General features: G+C 44.7%; 1 protein-coding gene across 1 annotated transcript in view; it reads left to right on the top strand.

Moving 5' to 3' along the window:
• CACNA1E (calcium voltage-gated channel subunit alpha1 E) overlaps positions 1-20,988 on the top strand; it is a 536,270-nt gene that overhangs the window by 293,111 nt on the left and 222,171 nt on the right. The window contains exons 6-8 of the mRNA XM_070384834.1: positions 3,556-3,659; positions 4,777-4,929; positions 6,486-6,667. Coding sequence (XP_070240935.1) covers positions 3,556-3,659; positions 4,777-4,929; positions 6,486-6,667 — 439 coding nt within the window. The remainder of the gene's footprint in view (positions 1-3,555; positions 3,660-4,776; positions 4,930-6,485; positions 6,668-20,988) is intronic.

Below are 20,988 nucleotides of genomic sequence, written 5' to 3'. Positions count from 1 at the left end.
TATGTTGGAAGCTTGTCATTAGTCTCTAAAATGCTCGAGGACAGGTTTCCAGTGCTCTCCTGTATGCTCAAACAGGCACGGGTTTGCGTAGCAAACTGGCTCTGATCTCTTCATTGATAACTTCTAGGGTTTCTGTGGTATTTCTGTTCATTTGATCTCAGTTTTAACACAGTTATTGATTTCCTCAGTGCAGTTCAATTCCTAGAGCATTTTTTGAGCATGTTTTCATTGCTAGACCCTGGGCTGGGTGTTGGCCATGTTGAGATGAGGAAGACAGTGTCTCCAGCTGAGGTATTCTGGATCTCAGAGGGGAGGCAAGTGAGAAAACAGAGGCTTCCTCTTGGATGTGGTTAGGACAGTGACAGAAGTGGGGACAGAATTTTGTGGGAGTTCAGAGTAGGGCCCTTTTCCTTAGTTATCTTTTGGAGCCCATTGCTGTTGTTCCTGACAGATGGATGGGGGAGCCAGATTGTGATCCCTGCCCTCAGGGATGGTTTGAATACTAGGAGAAAGCCAGTGGCAAACGGGCATGAGCCAGAGGTTCAGTTGAAAGCCCTGCTTCACTGGATGAAAGAGAAGGAAGTTTCAAGGGCCGGGGGGCACAGGGTCACGGGTGCACGACCTTGCCTGAAGAATGAAGGGTTTCGGAGGCCTGGGGAGAGGTTGGTTGAGCCAAGGGCTGCACTTGGTAAAGGGGGCCTGGACACATCTCATGGCTGGCTGCTTCTCCCTTTGACATTAGCTTTACTTTTCTCCCCATTCCCACGTCATCTTCCCTGTTTCTCTGATGGTTGCTTCTCCACCAGCTCTTATTTCTTCTCATCGCCTTTCTTGCTTTCACCTCCACGTGTTCTTCGACTGCTCACCGCCCCCATCCTCCCATTCTCCTTTCCCTCTGCCACTTTTTCTTCCTTTCTACACCTGTGCCTTCTTGCCTTTTAATAGTGTTCTTGACTCCCTACCTCCATGTTCCAACATGTCCCTTGTTCGTCTCAGAGTTGGGGAGGAGACTTTCATTTTCAGTGGCCTTTCTTATGATGTGAAAGAGCATCTCGTGTGTATCTGGGTATCCTGGGAAACAGAATCCTGGTTTCTGAACGGGGCAGATTACTCATTGTGTTTGTAAGGCAGCAAACCAGAGGGAAAGCAGCCTCCGTGTGTGCCCCTCCAAAGACTGAGAGTACAGTGGGCTTTCCCTGTGAGCAGGATCAGGGCAGCATTGACCCCATTTTCATGGGATTCTGATTCTCTGTAACTGTACCCATCCCTGAAGCTTCTCTTTCTCTCCTTTCATTTTTTAAAATTTCTGTCCTGATTTTCAGTTCTATTTTCCATGTTTCTCCGTGTTCTCTCTCTAGTTTTTTTTTTTTTTACTTATTAGAAATTACATCAGTCCCCTGCTTTGTGTCTCTCTTTTGCTTTGGAAGATAGAATCAAAAGCTCCTTATTTTCAGATGAGTTGATGGAAGTTTGGGTTGGAAAAGACAGAGAAAACGTGTGAAGCTTGCCTAGCTCCTAAGATGCTTTCGAGACTAAGCTTTCTTTCTAGTTCTAATTTTGAGACTGGTTCAACATAGTTATAGAATCTTAAAAGAAATCTCTATTGGCTATTTAAATAACCTTCAACCCAATGTTGGAATCCTCTTTCCTTCATTAAGAGGGTTCTTCTGCTCTGTCCTTGAATACTTTTAATATTAGGAAGTCATTACCACATAAAGCAGCCCACTTGTTGGCTAGCACTGCCTGTTTCAAAGTTACTACTCATGACTATAATCTGGATCTGTGCCTGTTGATCTCATATGTGCATTCTGAAGGTAATACAATGTAAGCCTTTTGTTCACATATTAAAGGAACTTAAAGGTATCTTCTTCAGTCCTTGAAATATTTTGGAGAGATTCCACCAAAAATAATTAAATGAAATAAACCATTCTTGTCACCCTTTTACTGTATAGAAAAGTCAGTTTTCTGAATGACTTATTCCCCAGTAGTTCCATATAGCTGAAATTGTCCTGGAAGTTGTAAGGAAGAAAAAGAACTATCCTATACAAGGAACACTAAAATTAGACAAAATTGTAAAAGCAATATTAGTAACATTTGTACTAGATATAATGTCTAGTTTGTTAGATATAATGTATACTTTGCACATTATAGTTTAGAGAAAGTGAAAGTGAAGTCGCTCAGTCGTGTCCGATTCTTTGTGACCCCACGGATTGTAGCCTACCAGGCTTCTCCGTCCATGGGATTTTCCAGGCAAGAGTACTGGAGTGGGGTGCCATTTCCTTCTCCAGGGGATCTTCCCGACCCAGGGATTGAACCCAGGTCTCCTGCATTGTAGGCAGACGCTTTTACTGTCTGGGCCACCAGGGAAGATTCTTAGTTTAGAGAACACTCATAATATTCCATGCCATTTAGTTTTGTAAGTAGGCCATGAACTCCCCTAGTTTGTAGATGAGGGTAGTGAGGCTCATAGAGATTGACTGGCCTCAGGGCACCCAGTTCTCAAGTGCATGAGTCAGGACTGAATCCCAGTTCTTCTGATTCTTAGTCTTCTGCTGTGTCTGTCATGAATACTTAAGTGTCTTCATCTCTCCAAAGTACCTGCAATGTCATGGGATTATATGGAATAAATTGTCTCCTCAAGACAAGGTACTTGGTGTACACAATCTAACAGGATTGTTATGGATTTTTGTTTTGTGTGTGTCTGTTTCTGCATATGGCTGTGGAAGTAGAAAAGTGGAAACAAAGAAACCAAATTCAGCTCAGGCAGTGATTTTATATAATTTGGGGGCAATTATAAAAATACTCTGTGGGGACCAGTGATGCTATTCCCTAAGTATAAGCATCAGTATGATTGATTTTGTTTGGAAAAAATTCTAAGTGTCAAGGTAAAGAAGAATGAGTTACTCCTTTACTGCAGTTAATCAAGAGAAATTTCCCGAAGGAGATAGGAAACAGGGAAATCTAAAAAAAATTTAAATAAAAAATGTGAGGGCTTTGATAGATTGGAAAGTTGCTGTTATTCAGTCGCTAAGTCGTGTCTGACTCTTTGCAGCCCCGTGGACTGCAGCACACCAGGCTTCTCTGTCCTCTGCTATCTCCCAGAGTTTGCTCACATTCATGTTCATTGAGTCGGTGATGCTATCTAACCGTCTCATCCTGTGCCGCCCCTTTTCCTTTTGTTTCAGTCTTTCCCAGCATCAGGGTCTGGAAAGAGGGGAAAGTAATTGGTAAGAGTCAGAGGAGGGTTGGGAACATGGTTTGGGGGCAAGAATGAGACAGATGCTGGGGACCTCGTGTTTTACTAATGACTTGAAACTAAGATTCCAATGTGATGATCAGTTTTCCTCCTTTGCAGAGTGAAACCCTGATGCAACTAAATTTAATCTTGCTTGGAATCACTGGTGATTCACTCAAGCTCAGGTGCGCCCACACGCAGCTGGCATCAGCTCTGTGTGCTTTCCAGGCTGATCCTTCTCTAACCCAGCTTCCCCCACATTGAACTAGGGGAGAAAGCCAGACTGTGGTAACCTTGATCCTCTGTGTCTCTATCTGCAGCATCCTGGCTACTGCGGGAACCCACTTCAACACCCATGTGGACCTGAGGACCCTCCGGGCCGTGCGTGTCCTGAGGCCCCTGAAGCTCGTGTCGGGGATACCTAGTGAGCATCCATTTTTCCTCTTCTTCCTCTGCTAAGAACTTTACTGTTGTGTCCTCAACCAGATCCAGGGATAAGCAAGAAGTAATTTCCCCAGAGAGGAAGCCCCTGCAGTAATAAATAGAGGACCTGCAGCAATCTGGCATTATCTTCCATTTTAAAATTTAGCAAATTTTTTCACATTTAAAAGATAATGAAAGATCTTTACAGAAAATGTGGAAAGGAAACAATACAAAATTGAAAATGAAGAGTACCCATTATCCTGTCACTCAGAAATCAATTTTGTTAACATTTTAGCATATTTTTTCATTCATTTTTTTTCCTGTGCATTTTAATATATGTGGGCTTATACTGTATTTTTGATTTTGGATCCCATCATGCACATTTGACTTTCCTGACACTAATAATTCTTCAAAAATATGACTTTGAAATCTGTCTTATATTCTTTCTTATACCATCCATGACTTGGGTAGTCCTTTCTGCGTTACTATTCATTTAGGTTATTTCCAGCTTTTTTTTTTCTTTCTTTTTTATCCTAAAAAAAGAAATAGCTTGGTAACAAACATCTTTTGACTTAAATATTATTCAGATCTCTGATTATTTTCTTAGACTAGAATCCTAGAAGTGCAAGTTTTGGGTCCAAGGATACAGTATTTTATGAATAGTGGTTGTACTAATTGTGCTTCCAGGACAATGAATGGGAGAGCTGGGTCTGAGATAAGAGTCATGGGGAAGATGAACTTTGTTCTTCCAGACTTACAACCTAGTAAGACAAGGCCTAATTCCCTTTGGGAAAGAAACACATTCTAGTAGGTTTCATCTCTAAGAAGAATCCAGAAGACAATGTGGGTGAAACGAATAAGGGAAGGGTAATAGGCATGTATGTGATCAGGGAATAAGTGAAGAGAAGCAAGGGGTTGATTCCTCAGGGGAGGGGTGATGGCAGTCTTTGGCTTGATGTGTCTTGGTTATCCCTTGGTGAATCATTTTCTCATCTCAGGACCAGTGGTCCTTTTTCCTCAAAGACTTGGCCCTTTCTCCTAGGAGAGGGTACACAGCCTGCCCTGTCAGGGGGTGCTAAGTGAGGGCTCTGTTCATCATTCTCTTTCTTTCCTTCCAGGCCTACAGATTGTGTTGAAATCCATCATGAAGGCCATGGTGCCTCTCCTGCAGATTGGCCTTCTGCTCTTCTTTGCCATCCTGATGTTTGCTATCATCGGCTTGGAGTTCTACAGTGGAAAGTTGCACCGAGCGTGCTTCATGAACAATTCAGGTAGGCTCACTATTTTCTGGCTTCTCCTCCTTCCCTTCCTCTCTCCTATGGTCATGGGGGTCATTTCAGGGCATTTGGAGGCTAATTGGAAAACAAAGTGTGTCCTATCTCAACCCTAGAATTAGAAGCAGAGGCTTCCTAGTCATCAGCTTTATGAGGTACAACCAGCCTAAAGATCCCCGTTGCACACTGATATTGCAAAGCAAATAACTTCTTAGGTTTATAGTCTGTTTCAAATAGAAGGTCTCAGCTGCCCCATTCCTCGGTAGAAGGCTATCAGAAGGCATGTCAAAAACCATTTGCCTGAAAAATTACCCTTTGTACAGGGTAATTGTACTCTTTGGCCCACAGCCAGAAAGACCTCAGGAGTCTGAAGTCAGACCTGGGGCCCTCCAGATCTTGGGGACATTTTCCCTCCGTGCTCAAGCTCATGACATTCCCCCCTTCTGCTGTCATCCATGCATAGTATGGAAGAATTGAGGGAGTTCTGAGCATGACTTGGCAGTGGTTAAATGAGCGAGGTATACCGCCGAAGAATTGATGCTTTTGAACTGTGGTGTTGGAGAAGACTCTTGAGAGTCCCTTGGACTGCAAGGAGATCCAACCAGTCCATCCTAAAGATCAGTCCTGGGTGTTCATTGGAAGGACTGATGCTAAAGCTGAAACTCCAGTACTTTGGCCACCTCATGCGAAGAGTTGACTCATTGGAAAAGACCCTGATGCTGGGAGGGATTGGGGGCAGGAGGAGAAGGGGACGACAGAGGATGAGATGGTGGATGGCATCACCGACTTGATGGACATGAGATTGAATGAACTCTGGGAGTTGGTGATGGACATGGAGGCCTGGCGTGCTGCGATTCATGGGGTCGCAAAGAGTCGGACACGACTGAGTGACTGAACTGACTGAATTGACTGAAGAGATCTCACATTCTTGTCTCTGTATCTTGTTTGTTCAAGTTGAGTAGAGTGCTTTAGGAGGAAGGATGAAGGGGAGAGGTGGAATGAGCCCAATCAGGCATGATGTTTTTATGAAAAGAATCTTTAAAGGACACAGTCCATGTTGGATTTGTTTTAATTTTTGTCTTATTCCAAATGAGGAATTTAGGCCAAAAAAATGAGTTAAGACCCACGAAAGGGACTGTAGTTTATAATTGTTCCCAGGGAACCCCAAAACAACTGAGGGGCTATCCTGAAGTCTAAAGATAGAAAATCAGTTAAGATTCTGCCTTCAGCTCAGACCTTTCTGGGTGATACCCAGTCCTGTAAATTCCTGTGGGGCTCAGGAGATGGTAGAAGATGTGACCTGCAGAAAGTAGGGGTGGGGGACGTGTGGAGGAGGCTTCATTTTCAGAGCAGGTTGGGAAACACTGGGTTGAACACATTACAGTTTGTGAGCTATGAGGTGTAATGATGCCAGAGATGGGTAGGAAATGGTGACAGAGAGGATAAACCTTCTTGTGGGAGATAGAAATGCATGCTTGTGGTCTCCAGGGGTTATTTGCAGCTCATGCGAAGCATCACATGGTTTATCCCCCACCCTCCAAATGTGTCTGCAGGTATTCTAGAAGGATTTGACCCCCCTCACCCATGTGGCGTGCAGGGCTGCCCAGCTGGTTATGAATGCCGGGACTGGATCGGCCCCAATGATGGGATCACCCAGTTTGATAACATCCTTTTTGCCGTGCTGACTGTCTTCCAGTGTATCACCATGGAAGGGTGGACCACCGTGCTGTACAATGTGAGTAGAGCTGGCGAGGGGCCCGAGCAGAAGGGAAGGATCGTGGAATTAGGCTCCTGGCTTGGTTGGGGTTGGTCAGCCAGGGGAAAGGGAAGATTGGAAATGTGTATGGGGGTGTGCATGTGTGTGTGTGGACTCAACCATGGTAAGGCTTAGGAGTTTCCATGCCTCTGTTTTTGGCCTCTTGCTAAGCACACAGCTTCTTAATAGAGTTAGGAAATTACATGCCATATTTGGTGGGTGAACAATGCTAGTTAAAGCAGCTCAGCTCAGTCATTATAGAGTATGTTTTGCTACTGGTTTGACGTGGTGGTAGGAGTCTAAGGTAAGTAAGGGGTACCAAGTAAGGGGTACCAAGAGTTACAGATTTCTTGGTTGCTGCCTTTAAAGAACTTACCATTGGTCTGGAAAGATATTCCAGTAGTTCTCAATCTTGGCTGCCCACTGGAATTAGCTGGGAGAGAGCTTTAACAATTTACACTGCCTGGGCTGTACTCCAGATTAAGTAAGTAGGAATAGCCCTAACCCACTCCAGTGTTCTTGCCTGGAGAATCCCAGGGACAGGGGAGCCTGGTGGGCTGCCATCTATGGGGTCGTACAGAGTCGGACACGACTGAAGTGACTTAGCAGCAGCAGCAGCTAGGGGTAAAGACCTGTCATTGATTTTTTTTTTTTTGAAGCTTCCTAGCTGATTCTAAGGAGAAGCCAATGGCACCCCACTCCAGTACTCTTGCCTGGAAAATCCCATGGACGGAGGAGCCTGGTAGGCTGCAGTCCATGGGGTTGCTAAGAGTCAGACACGACTGAGCGACTTCATTTTCACTTTTCACTTTCATGCATTGGAGAAGGAAACAGCAACCCACTCCAGTGTTCTTGCCTGGAGAATCCCAGGGACGGGGGAGCCTGGTGGGCTGTCATCTCTGGGGTCGCACAGAGTTGGACATGACTGAAGCGACTTAGCAGCAGCTGATTCTAATATGTAGTCACTCTCAAGAACCATTGCATTACAGGCATGTAAGAAACGTGCTTAGTTGTAAGATTCACTCGGGATGCTTATTAGAAATTCTGATCACAGGCCCTTTGGAGATTTGATTTCATGTGGTATGGGTGAACCGAGCTACATGTTTTTCACGCGCTTCTGCTGATTCCTATGATCAGCCACACTGGGAAGGAGCTAAGCTGATGCATAAGACAAGGGTGTCTAGCTGCCTGTCTGGGATGTTTGGGGATCCCTGCATGAGGACAGAAGTTAGGGTGACTACTGAAATCCCTTTTACCTCCCAGAGTCTGATCTTAATAAGTTATGAAAGGTATAGTGCAGAGTCTCAGTTCTAAAATGAAAGAGTAGGGAGTTGTGTGGTTTGATGCTTAGGGGAGCCTAGGGAGACAAAGCAATTTGGGCCAATTGTCTTTGTAAACAGATGCTCATAAAGGTCTGTACTCTCCTGTGCCTCCCAGCCATCCCACCCTAGGGCACATCATTGTCTCACTTGCCCTCCCCTAGGCTTCTTTACCCTAAGGCACCCTCAGATTCCTTCTAACCTGATTCTTCTATACAAATAAACGTAATGGGTGGGACATGGGGTCATTTACAAAAAGCCCCTTTAGAATGATTTGAGGACATTATCTGTACTGGAAGGAAAAGAAGTGCTGTCTCATGAGAGACTCAACCAGATTGTCATGAAGAAAGAGCCAGGGTCTGCATAAGGCCATACAAGTAGGTGCCTAGTAAATGTCCATCATTAACTTGGACCCATCCCTGTGCCACATGAGCAAGGCAGGTGGGGCTTTGCAGAAAACAGCTGCAGGCTGTTCACGCCAAAGATCTGGGAGAGGTGTGAAGAAGTCTCAAGGACCAGCGTATGCCTGGCAAGCCCAGGGGTTATGTGTGACCTAGAAAAACCTTGAGAACACTCTGGGATTCTTACCAGTTGTGGGGGTGGCAGGGAGGAGGGAAGGGAGACAAGGTTGATGGGGCCAGTCACTCCTCATTTGAGATGTGAAGGTTGTCTTGAGGCCATGTCACTCAGGTTAACCAGGCGCCTCTGGAAATGACAGCATTGGGCCCCGCAGTGGCTGATATCATTTGCGGGGCTTTGTGCAGGATGGCTTTCAATTATATGTGTAGACTCACCTAAGTGATGTGATAAATGCTCTGAAAGCCCAAAAGCAGAAGTGTTGCATTTGAAGATACAGGCAAGATCTATTGGTCCTCCAGGGCCAAGACTCAGAAGGGACTGAGATAAGCAGGAGTCACTCATCACTTGGTTTCGTTCCTTTGTTCATTCATTCATTCTTTCAACATGTATTTGTGAGCATCTGTGATGTGTCAAGCACTGTGCTAGGCACTGGGGAAACAGGGAGAAAAAGTGTCATGACCGCTGTGCTCCTGGTGCTCTCTTCAGATTCCAGCCCCTCTCCGGCTGTCTGACCAGCATAGGTATGGAGGTCACACAGACAGTGAACTTGCTCTCCTGTCTAGATGTGCCCTACTGAGGAAGCAGGGAGAAGAGGTCAGACGGCAGATCCTCTGAAACCTTTCATTGCATGGGCTCCCAGGACCTCAGACACACAGTACCTCTGACTTCCAGGCCATCAGTCATTGAACTTCAGCTTACTGAAGGCCTCCTGCTACCCCTGCGGCTGGATCCAGGCTTGAGAGAACTCATTGAACTGTAGAACTGGCTTCCAAAAAGCGGCTGGCTGCTCATTGGGCAGAATGAACTCGTGCCCACTTTGAAGTGACGTCACTTTCCAAAGCTTTGGATCTAGGGGGAGGGTATGGAGCCAAGAGGCCATAGGCAGAGATGATGGTCATAGTGAGGCTAATAACTCCCCCTTGATTCAGGAGAAGTTGGATGGAAAAGGCATCCCATTTTCAGCCAGGAAAGCAAGGACAAAGTCTGGCTCCCTAGGAAGAGAGGAAGTCAGCCAAGTCCAGCTTCCCTTGAGCAGGGAACTGGGGTGTGAAGCATGGCCCAGGTGGAGCTCTCCTATAGGAACTGGACACATCCTGGAGTTAGGATTGTCTTCTGCTGGAGGAAGGTTCAGAGCCAGGTGTGTTCATACTGGTGGGCGTGGGGCTTACAATATATGGTGGAATCACATCATATGCTTTTGTTTAAAAAAAATTCAACAGAGTGAATTTTAAAGGTGTTATTGACATTATTCAACCATTCATGAATGAGGCAGCATCCCATCTCACATCTGGAAGGGAGCGCTGAGGAGGTATACAAAATGAAAGGCTTTTATAGGCAGAAGGGCACTGGACCAGGAAGTTATTAAAAAGTGGATTGGTTGTGGCAAGGTCACTTTCCTTTAAGGCAGGGGTCCCCAACCTCTAGGATCTAATGCCTGATGATCTCAGGTGGAACTTATGTAATAATAAGAGAAATAAAGTGCACAATAAATGTAGTGTCCTTGAATCATCCCCTAACCACCCCACTGCCACCCCCAGCCTGGGGAAAAATTGTCTTCCATGAAACTGCTCTCTGGTGCCAAAAATGTTGGGAACCACTGCTTTAGGGGATGGCAGGGTTGTATCAGGCAGATGACCTCATGCACACTGACCAGGTGATTCCTGATTGCCTGGTTTAAGAGCCCATTTGTGGGAGAGACTGACACTGTAATAAAGTTTTGATTTGGTGACATGGGGCTTAGTACAAGTGACTCTGTTTTGGACCTGTTGTCTTGTTTTTTTAACACTGTTAATTTACCCAAATTCAACTATTCAGCTTGGACCAGAAAGGGGATTCAGAACTTGTAGACACAATAGGGGAAGGAGAGAATGGGATGAATGGAGAAAGTAACTTCGACATATATATCCCACCATGAGTAAAATAGATAGCTGATGAGAAGTTGTTGTATCACACTGGAATCCCAGCCTGTGCTCTGTGATGACCTTGATGTGTGGGTTAGGGGGAGGGGAGGGAGGCTCAAGAGGGAGGTGATATATGTATATATAATTATGGCTGATTTGTTTTGTTGTACAGCAGACACTAACACAACATTATAAAACAATTTTCCTACAATTAAAGAATAAATTTAAAAAAGGATCTAGGGTATGGGGAAAAGAACATTTAAACAGTGGGGACTAATTCACCTACCACTCCTCTTCTGTTTATGCCCATTAAGAGTGTGAGATCAGAGGTACCTAGGATCTGGGCTGAAACATTGCAGATTCTGGTAGCCCATGCCAACAATACCTGAGTATTTATTTTCTTCTCTTAATTTCAACTTAAGATTTTGAAAATGAAAAAGTTTTACATATGTATTAGAACTGGTTACACACTAGTGGATTAACTGTGAACACTAAGTCACCTTGTGCGAACGCTAAGTCCCTACAGTCATGTCTGCCTCTTTGCAATCCCATGGACTGTAGCCCACCAGGCTCCTCTGTCCGTGGGATTCTCCAGGCAAGAATACTGGATTGGGTTGCCATACCCTCCTCCAAGGAATCTTCCTAGCCCAGGGATCGAACCCAGCTCTCTTATGTCTCCTGCATTGGCAGGTGGGTTCTTTACCACTAGTGCCACCTGGGAAGCCCCTACTCTGAATACATGCATGTATGTATGTATGTTTCGCCATAGAGAAAAATCAGCCCTGGTGCCTTTTATTATCACCACTGTTCAGAGGTTGCAGATATAACTGGTTGATTTCCCTTTCTACCACTCATTCCGGAAAGGCCCAATTCACCCAGCTGCCGTATTTCCTCACAAAGACCACAAAGAAAAGGAGTCCCTTTTTCCCATTCCAATGTCTCCTCTATTTAATGGCCACAACAAATATGTAAGATTTATTGGCACCAGTTACGCTCGAACCATTAGGAGTGCCTTCAGGTTGACACTGTATACAGAAGCTCTCTCAAACATGTGGACTCGGTTTAACCTTTTTCTGTATTCTGTAAATGCTTCCCTGGTGTTAGCATTCCTTTTCTGCTGCACAAACCCTTCCTAAATGCTTCCTGTGACATTGTATGGCTCCGCCATTGATTTTGGTTAGCATCATTTGCGTGCAGCCTTTCTCATTATCCTGCTTGATTGTAAGGGTAGGGAAGAGTTCCCATTGTCAGGGCAACCTGGAGTCCTGCATGCTGAACTCTATTTAGTCTTCCAGAATTTCAAGTTGGTTTGGTCACCCTCCAACTGTATTCTTGGCTTCCCTCCCTCTTGTGGTAGAAAGATGCAAAGCAGTCTACAGTTCCGCTGGCTGCTTCTCCCTGTTTTGACTGTTTCTGCAAAGGTCTCCACCACTTGCAGACTCTCCCCTCTTCTTACTGGTTTAGTTTGTTTCATGTCTCCTAATCTGGAGACGACTCTTGGGAATCCCTTGGACTGCAAGGAGATCAAACCAGTCCATCCTAAAGGAAATCAGTCCTGAATATTCATTGGAGGGACTGATGTTGAAGCTGAAGCTCCAATACTTCAGCCACCTGATGTGAAGAACTGACTCATTACAAAAGATCTTGATGCTGGGAAAGATTGAGAGCAGGAGGAGAAGGGGGCGACAGAGGATGAGCTGGTTGGATGGCATCACCGACTTGATGGACATGAGTTTGAGCAAGCTCCGGGAGCTGGTGATGGACAGGGAGGCTTGGCATGCTGCAGTCTATGGAGTCACAAAGAGTCAGATACCACTGAGCAACTGACCTGAACTGTTTCTGGATGGGTGTTCATTCTCCAGGACAGTGCCTTCTTCTCTCTTGGCTCAGTGCAGTCCATTCTGCAAATATGAGTGTGGTTCAAGGATTAACTTCTAACCTTCACCTGAATGAGATGTGGCAGATCCGTCTTTCTGCTGATTCTGGTCTGAGTTGGGTTTCTCTGTTGTGACTCTGGTTTTGTGTTCTCTGCTGTTTGTGCTTATCAGAACTAATATACCGACTACAGGGGTTCCCAGTCTGTGTCTGCAATTATTCCAACCTGTGCTCTTCAAGTCCAGTTTTTTGAAATATTTATTTGGCTGTAGCAGGTCTTAGTTGGGGCATGTGGGATCTTTAGTTGAAGCATGTGGAATCTAGTTCCCTCATCAGGGATTGAATCCAATGCCTCCTGTGTTGAGAGAGCAGAGTCTTAGCCACTGGACCACCCAGGAAGTCCCAAGTCCAGTATTTTGATCTGTATTTCATCTGTGTTTTTCACAGAGCTATTTTTCTTCTCACTTGGTATCTATAACTCATGCAGATGTGCATAGTTCTTGGAGGCATGCTCTTCTCTGACTTTGCAGGTACACTCCAGCTTTATCTGTTATGACTGCTTCAGCACTCTGTGCTGCCACGGGAGAGATTTTTTGATAATGTATCCAGTCTTAGGACTTTAAATACGATCTATACCCTGAAAATTCCAAATTTATGTCTCCAGCTTAAACTTCTACTCTGAATTCATGTATCCAACTCTCTCCTTACATCACCATATAGCTATCACAAATTCCTTTCCTGGAAAGGAAATACTCTTTCCTGGGTTTTGGCGAGAAGAGGAGAGTCTCGCTCATTCTCAGAAGTCCTTTGGTCCTATAACTCGCTTTTAACTTGCCTTCTCCCACCTGCATATAGTTAATAGTTTCTGAATAGTTAACAGCTACTCACTTTTTACCCCGTTGGCATTTAGCTTATGTGTGTTATGCATAAGCATGTTGAAAGAATAAAACCATATCCGAGGGTTGGTGGAAAACTGCCATCTTCAGCTTCCTGAAGCTTCTCTGATTTTATGGTATCTACAGAGAATGTGTTTGGTGCTGACTTCCATGTGACTGGGGAATGTGTCTACTCATCTCTGCTTTAGTTTTCATCACCACCTCCTCCACATGCCCTGGGAACAGAACATACTCAAAACTCATTTGACAGATAGGGGCCAGGAACCTACCACCATCTCCTGGTGTCAGAGTGATAAGGTGTACCAATTAACCTAGGAAGGTATCCAGTAGGTAAAATTTGTGGATTTCTGTAACCAGTAAGTCATGCTCTGGAATAGGCTGTTTTTCTCTCTGCATCCTTGTCTGCATGACCCTGTTCCCGTGTCCTTGCAGGAGTCTGAGACCCAATACAGATGACACCTGGAATCTGACATCAGTGTCTGTTCACATATGACTTGTATAATACACAAAGGGATTGATAAGTGTATCCTGGAAGTTAGTCTTTCCCTGTCCCATGCAGGCTGAGGGGTGAAGTAGATTGGGAAGAAGATGAAGAATTGAGTTGGGACATGAATGAGGAATTTGCGATGCTTAAATGGTGGTGTAAGGAGAGAGTTGGATAAACGAATTTAGGGTAGAAGCCTAGACTGGAGATATAAATTGGGAGTTTTCAGTTAATAGATGGTATTTAAAGCCCTAAGATTGGATAAACCATCAAGGAAGGGAATATCTAACCATAGGGAAGAGGTTCCAGAACTGAGTTCCAGTGTTGAGATGTGGGTGAGTTAAGAAGTTATCAGCAAGAAGACTGAGAAGTTGCAGTGAAGGGGGTCGGGGAGGGATGGTGTCCTGGAGGCCAAGGGAGAAGATTGTTGCAGAGAGGAGGAAGTAGCAGTGATCAGCTGAGTCCAATGATGCCTAGGGATGGGTTAAGTAAGTGCTAAGAATTCATCATCAGAGGTTAGGAGAGGGCAGTGGGAGGGGAAAAAGCCTGATTGGGGAAGATTTAAGAGAAGGTTGGAGATATGACCATACTCATTTTGGTGAGTTTTGTTGAAAGAGGAGCAGAGAAAACAGGAAAGGTAGATGAAATACCATTTGCTTTCTTATGAGAATGAATCTTTCAAGATGAAAATCATTGCTGGTGGAGAGAGAGGACAGTTGGTGGAGCAGCCTTCTAAAGCAGGTGAGAGGGGGTGGGCTCCTAGCCTGGCAGAGCCCAGGTGGAGGACTGGGCTTGGCGCCCAACTTTAGGGTTCATCAATAGTCCTAGGAGGGAGGCTGCAGAGGCTGGGATGTGGGTAGGGTGGCAGGAGCTTGTGGAAATTCTCCTATTGCTTCTATTTTCTCAGTGAAATTGGAAGCCAGGTCATTTAGCAGAGGGTGGGAAAAGGGAAATGCTGGAAGTTTGAGGGAAGGTGGAAATAGTTTTCCAGGAACGAAGAAATGAGTGGAGTGGAGATGTAACTGCTAGGCTGCATTCGGGACCCACTTGGGGTTCGTGTTGCTGGGGTGAAGGTGAGACCAGTGAATGTGCTGTTTTTTTTACCTCTGGTCACATTTGGCCCCTGAGGTTCAGGCAGGAAGTAGGTACGGAGCTGGGAGTAGGGTACAGAGCTGACTTTTACCAGAGTAGTTTTGCCAGGTGAGCCTAATGAAATGAGCATTAGGAGACTGACCTTAGCAGAGCAGTGAAATTTGACCTGGGTAGGAAGGAAAGAGAAGGGGGTGACAGAGGATGAGATGGTTGGATGGTGTCACCCACTCGGTGGACACGAGTTTTTGCAAGCTCCAGGAGATAGTGGAGGACAGAGAAGCCTGGCGAGCGTGCTGCAGTCCATGGGGTCTCAAAGAATCCGACATGACTGAGTGAACAACAACAAAGAAAGGAAGGAGGTGGGGGAGAGACAGTGAAAAGGGAGTAAATGTATTATAGGCCCTTTTTCAAATGTTACTCTGGAATCTGCTGGATAAATTCAGTGTGTGGAATGAGTTGAGAAGCCTGCCTCATTGCATGGAGGAAGTAGGAAGTGAGTTTTAAAGCCAAATGTTCTGATTTCTAATTTGGTGCTTGAACTGCCCGCAATAGAGGGAGAGTGAGGGTGGGAGGGAAGGGTGTGTGTGCACACACACGTGCAGAGGAAGCTGTGACCAGAAGGCGTGGCTCACCTCGTGGGCCCTCCCAGCCTTCACTCCTGGGAGCCTGGCCCCGCTTCAGCCCAGTTCAGAGCGTGGACTTAGGGAACTTTTGGGGACTGAAACCTACCAGGCCTGGCCCCCTTCCTCACTTGCATTGTACTCCGTCATCTTGTTTTCCTCCTCGGAGTGTCTCTTTTTTAAAAAAACACATTTATGTTTGTAGCTTCTGCTGCTGCCTTTGGCAGCCTGCTCTCGTTTGAATCACTTGTCCTCTCTCTAAACCCTGCAATGCCTTCTGCCTGCATCCTGCCTGTTGGGCCAGAGTCCAGGGTCCACTGTTTCCAGTCCTTGGCTCCCTCTGTGGGGGGGAAAAAACAAAAACAAAAAACCCTGTGATTTTTCTTTCTCCCTTGCACATATTTCCATCCATAGCTGCTTCCATCCTGAAATTATTCCCACTCTTTCATATCCATTTTGATTTCTTAATAATTTGTCAAACCAGAGATGTCCTTCTGTTTGAGATTGATTCCAAATATGCTAAGTTTGCCTCCTGATCGGGCGCCTGGATTTCACACCACTCACTAGGCCAGTCTCCAGATCTTTTGTCTCCGCGGCCCCATTAGGCTGGCTCAGGGCTCTTGGCCTTTCTTTTAGCCCACTCTAATACACAGTTTAATTTCTGATCCCTGGCCAGAGGCCTCAGGTGCCTGGTGTGTCATGCAGCCTTAGGCTATGATCTCTCTGTTCTGAGGTGACCCCATGCCTGAGGACTAAGGGGCACAAATTAACTGGGGTGGTGCCTTGGTGACTCAGTGGCTGTTTCAGGTACTTTCCACTGGATCCCCCTTGGAGGCCAAATCCTTAATGGAATCCCAGCTAGACAGGGATGGCACAGTGCCAGCCTCTGGCACTAGGCAAGCCAAAATGGCCTGTCTTCATTTTTCCCTCAATTTATCGTTCTCTAGAAAAGTATTTATTGAGGACTTTCTTTCAGTGCCCCTCAGAGTGTGGTCCATCTTAGAATCGGCTGAGGGGCAATTAATATAATTACAGATTCCTGGGCTCTGCCTGGATCTAACGACTCGGCAGCTGCAGAGGCAGGAGGAAGGAATATGTATTTTTCACGTGCTCCCTTGTGATTCTGAGGCTGCAGTGAGGTTTGAGAATGACAGTTCCGTGCGACAGTGATGACTCGGCCTGGGGAGGGTGTGAGGTGGTCTGCATAGCGGGGGCTTACTGAAGAGAAGCCTTCAGCCTGTCTCTCCCACTACATGCATTTCCATGAGATCCTACTTTAATCAATATTTGTCTAATACAAACGAACTGACACACAGTGGGCTCTCAGGAAGGAGAACAAGGACCACTGGCGCTTGCATCCTCCTGAGGACACTTTGGAGTTTCCCTGGTGGCTCAGTGGTAGAGAATCCACCTGCTGAGCAGACGACTCAGGTTCAGTCACTGAGTAGGGAAGATCCCCTGCAGAAGGAAATGGCAACCCACTCCAGTATTCTTGCCTGGAAAATCCCATGAGCAGAGGAGCCCTGATGGGCTACAGTCCATCACAGAGACTCAGGCATCACTTAGCAGCTGAGCGCACATGCATGTGAGGGCACTTTGCTGGCTGCCCTCCTCCCATGCGTGCTGGTCTCCTCCTCCCTCTCCCGTCCCTAGGCCTCTGCCCTTGGCCAGAATCAGGAACTTGTTAGCTGAGGTCTGTAGGTAGACTCTGGTGGCTTCACAGTATTGTCTCATGTTGTTTTTAAAATACCTTAAAAAAAATTTTTTTTAATAGTTGAAGTATAGTTGATTTACAGTATCTCAGGTATACAGCAAAGTGATTCAATTGTATATATATCCTTTTAATTATAGGTTAGATATAGCTCCCTGTGCTATCCAGTAGATCCTTGTTGTTTGTTTTTTATATAGTAGTGTGTATCTCTTATTCCCAGATTTCTAATTTATCTCTCCCCTGCTTTCCCCTTTGGTAACTGTAAGTTTCTTTTCTGTGAGTCTGTTTTGCATGTAAGTTCATTTTTATCAATTATTTATATTCCACATATAGGTGATGTGATATATAATATTTGTCTTTCTCAGTCTGACTTTACTTAGTATGATAATCTCTTAATGTGGTAATCTCTGCTGCTGCTGCTAAGTTACTTCAGTCATGTCCGACTCTGTGCAACCCCATAGACAGCAGCCCACCAGGCTCCCCCGTCCCTGGTATTCTCCAGACAAGACCACTGGAGTGGGTTGCCATTTCCTTCTCCAATGCATGAAAGTGAAAAGTGAAAGTTAAGTTGCTCAGTTGTGTCTGACCCTCAGCGACTCCAATGGACTGTAGCCTTCCAGGCTCCTCCATCCATGGGATTTTCCAGGCAAGAGTACTGGAGTGGGGTGCCATTGCCTTCTCCCATGGTAATCTCTAGGTTCATCCCAAAAAAACTCTGTCACTATTTCCACTGTTTCCACATCTATTTGCCATGAAGTGATGGGACCAGATGCCATGATCTTAGTTGTCTGAATGTTGAGTTTTAAGCCGAGTTTTTCACTCTCCTCTTTCACTTTTATCAACAGGCTCTTTCGTTCTTATTCACTTTCTGCCATAAGGGTGGTGTCATCTACATATCTGAGGTTATTGATTTATCTCCTGGCAATCTTGATTCCAGCTTGTGCTTCATACAGCCCAGTGTTTCTCATGATATAGTCTACATATAAGTGAAATAAGCAGTGTGACAGTATACAGCCTTGACATACTCCTTTCCCTATTTGGAACCAGTCTGTTCTATGTCCAGTTCTAACTGTTGTTTCCTGACCTGCATACAGATTTCTCAAGAGGCAAGTCAGGTGGTCTGGTATTCCCATCTCTTTCAGAATTTTCCACAGTTTGTTGTGATCCACACAGTCAAAGGCTTTGGCATAGTCAATAAAGCATAAGTAGATATTTTTCTGGAACTCTCTTGCTTTTTTGATGATCCAGCGGATGTTGGCAATTTGCAGCCATGAAATTAAAAGATGCTTGCTCCTTAGAAGAAAAGTTATGAGCAACCTAGACAGCATATTAAAAAGCAGAGACATTACTTTGCCAACAAAGGTCCATCTAGTCAAATTATGGTTTTTCCAGTAGTCATGTATAGATTTGAGAGTTGGACCATAAAGAAGGCTGAGTGCTGAAGAATTGATGCTTTTGAACTGTGGTGTTGGAGAAGACTCTTGAGAGTCCCTTGGACAGCAAGGAGATCCAACCAGTTCATCCTAAAGGAAATCAGTCCTGAATATTCATTGGAAGGACTGATGCTGAAGCTGAAACTCCAACACTTTGGCCACCTGATGCGAAGAACTGACTCATTTGAAAATACCCTGATGCTGGGAAAGATTGAAGGCAGGAGGAGAGGGGGATGACAGAGGATGAGATGGTTGGATGGCATCAGCGACTCAATGGACATGAGTTTGAGTAAACCCCAGGAGTTGGTGATGGACAGGGAGGCCTGGTGTGCTGCAGTCCATGGGGTCGCAGAGTCATACACGACTGAGCAGCTGAACTGAACTAGGTTCATCCATGTTGCTGCAAATGGCACTATTTCATCCTTTGTTATGGCCGAGTCATATTCCATTATGTGTGTGTGTGTGTGTTACACCACATCGTCTTTATCCATTCATCAGATGAAGTACACTTAGCTTGCTTCCGTGTCTTGGCTATTGTAAATAGTGCTGCTGTGAATATTGAGGTGCGTGTATCTTTTTGAATTAGAGTTTTTGTTTTTTCTGGAAGTGGAATTGCTAGATCATATGGTAATTCTATTTTTAGTTGTTTAAGGAGCCTCCATACTGTTCTCCATATTGGCTGCACCAATTTGCATTCCCACCAACAGTGTAGGAGGGTTCCTTTTTCTCTGCACCTTTTCCAGCATTTGTTATTTGTAAACTTTTGATGATGGCCATTCTGACCAGTGTGAGGTGGTCAAATCATTGTAGTTTTGATTGGCATTTATCTAATAATTAGTGATGTTGAGCATCTTTTCACGTGCCTGTTGACCATCCGTATGTCTTTGGAGAAATGTCTATCTAGATCTTCTGTCCATTTTTTGATTAAGTTTTTTTTTTATATTGAGCTGTATAAGCTTTGTTGTTTAAAAACTAACCCCTTGTCAATTGCATCATTTACAGATATTTTTCCCATTCCATAGATTGTCTTTCATTTTGTTTTCAGTTAAAATATATCTTTTAACAGTCATGCTTCCTTGAATCCAAGATATATATTATTGATTAGAAGATCTACTAAAAACTTAATAATAGTTTTTAAAGGGGGGGACCCCTACTACATTCTATATGTTACATGTTCATATATTTAGAGTTGTAAACCCTTGTCTGTGAAGAAAGGTGTATCTTCAAATTAAGGAAGTGTAAAATCACACACACAAAAAGCTAAAAAAAGCATAATCAATGTGCTTGAGACCAAATGTTCATTTTGGAGACTACCTGTGGACACCTGGCTTATTTGTACAGACCCTGGAAGAAAGCTGTCTTTGCCATCTCTGTGTTTGTTTGAACTTCGTGTAAATGCACTGTTGATTAGAAGGCTTGTAGTTCTGTGTTAGTCTTTTTAAAAAATTCAAGTCTGAGCTTGTTTGCTTACAGAAAGGGATATAAGTGAGCACGCTATTCCTTTTATGTATGATTCAGGATTTTCTCAGTCCTGTGAAACTAAAACAAAATATGGAAATAAACTGGATACCAAAGCTGATTCGAGACTGCAGCAGTCATCCTCACCCGAGCTTCAGGACTCGTCTTCCCCAAAACCACCTCATGTTTTGAGTGAATGATTTGGCATTACATATATGTTTTATATTATAAATACATATGTATTAAGTTGCAAAAATATATTTATGCCAAAGTGGTCCTCTCTGTGTTTTCTGCATTGATGTTCTGATGTAGATCTTGTTGGACGGAATGTCTGTTAATAGAGGTGGTGTAACAGTGGTTATGAATCCTGGTCCCACGTTTACTACCTGTGGGACCTGGGCAACTTAATCTCTGTTGTCCTTTTCTATAATGTGAGGGTAATTATGTTACCCCCCAGTAGAATTGTAGTAAGAATTAAAGGAGGTAACTTGGGTAAAACCCTTGGCATGTGCCTAGCACATAAGAAGCACTAGCAGTGTTAAATAATTATTTAGAACATCTTGGACAGCCCACTCATATGGGGAAGACAAGCAGAGCGTCTTCTTCCACTGCCCACCCGCTCTACAGATCTGCTCCTCACTGACTGGTCCCTTCCCATCTTTTAGTCTAGCCACTTAATATCTGTCATGTGCCTCTTTGCCAATAATACGTTCACATTCTTTGAAATTAGTTTTTCCTCCAAAATGTTGGCTACCTCCCCCACAGAGCCTTCTCTGACTATCCCTGAAAACTCAAAAGATGAGAGGTCTTTTTTTCTAACCCTCATCCTTGACCTGAATGTCAGTAGCATTCATTTGGTGCTTTTTGAAGATGCCCGCATCAGAAGTTGTCTTTTAGGTGCCTCTGCCCCTTTTGCCTTTTGGAAGGCCCAT

Source organism: Bos mutus, chromosome 16, assembly GCF_027580195.1.
Source record: "Bos mutus isolate GX-2022 chromosome 16, NWIPB_WYAK_1.1, whole genome shotgun sequence".
Classification (NCBI taxonomy): domain Eukaryota; kingdom Metazoa; phylum Chordata; class Mammalia; order Artiodactyla; family Bovidae; genus Bos; species Bos mutus.
The sequence above is the reverse complement of the archived record's forward strand: the minus strand, read 5'-3'. Positions and strand labels throughout refer to the sequence as shown.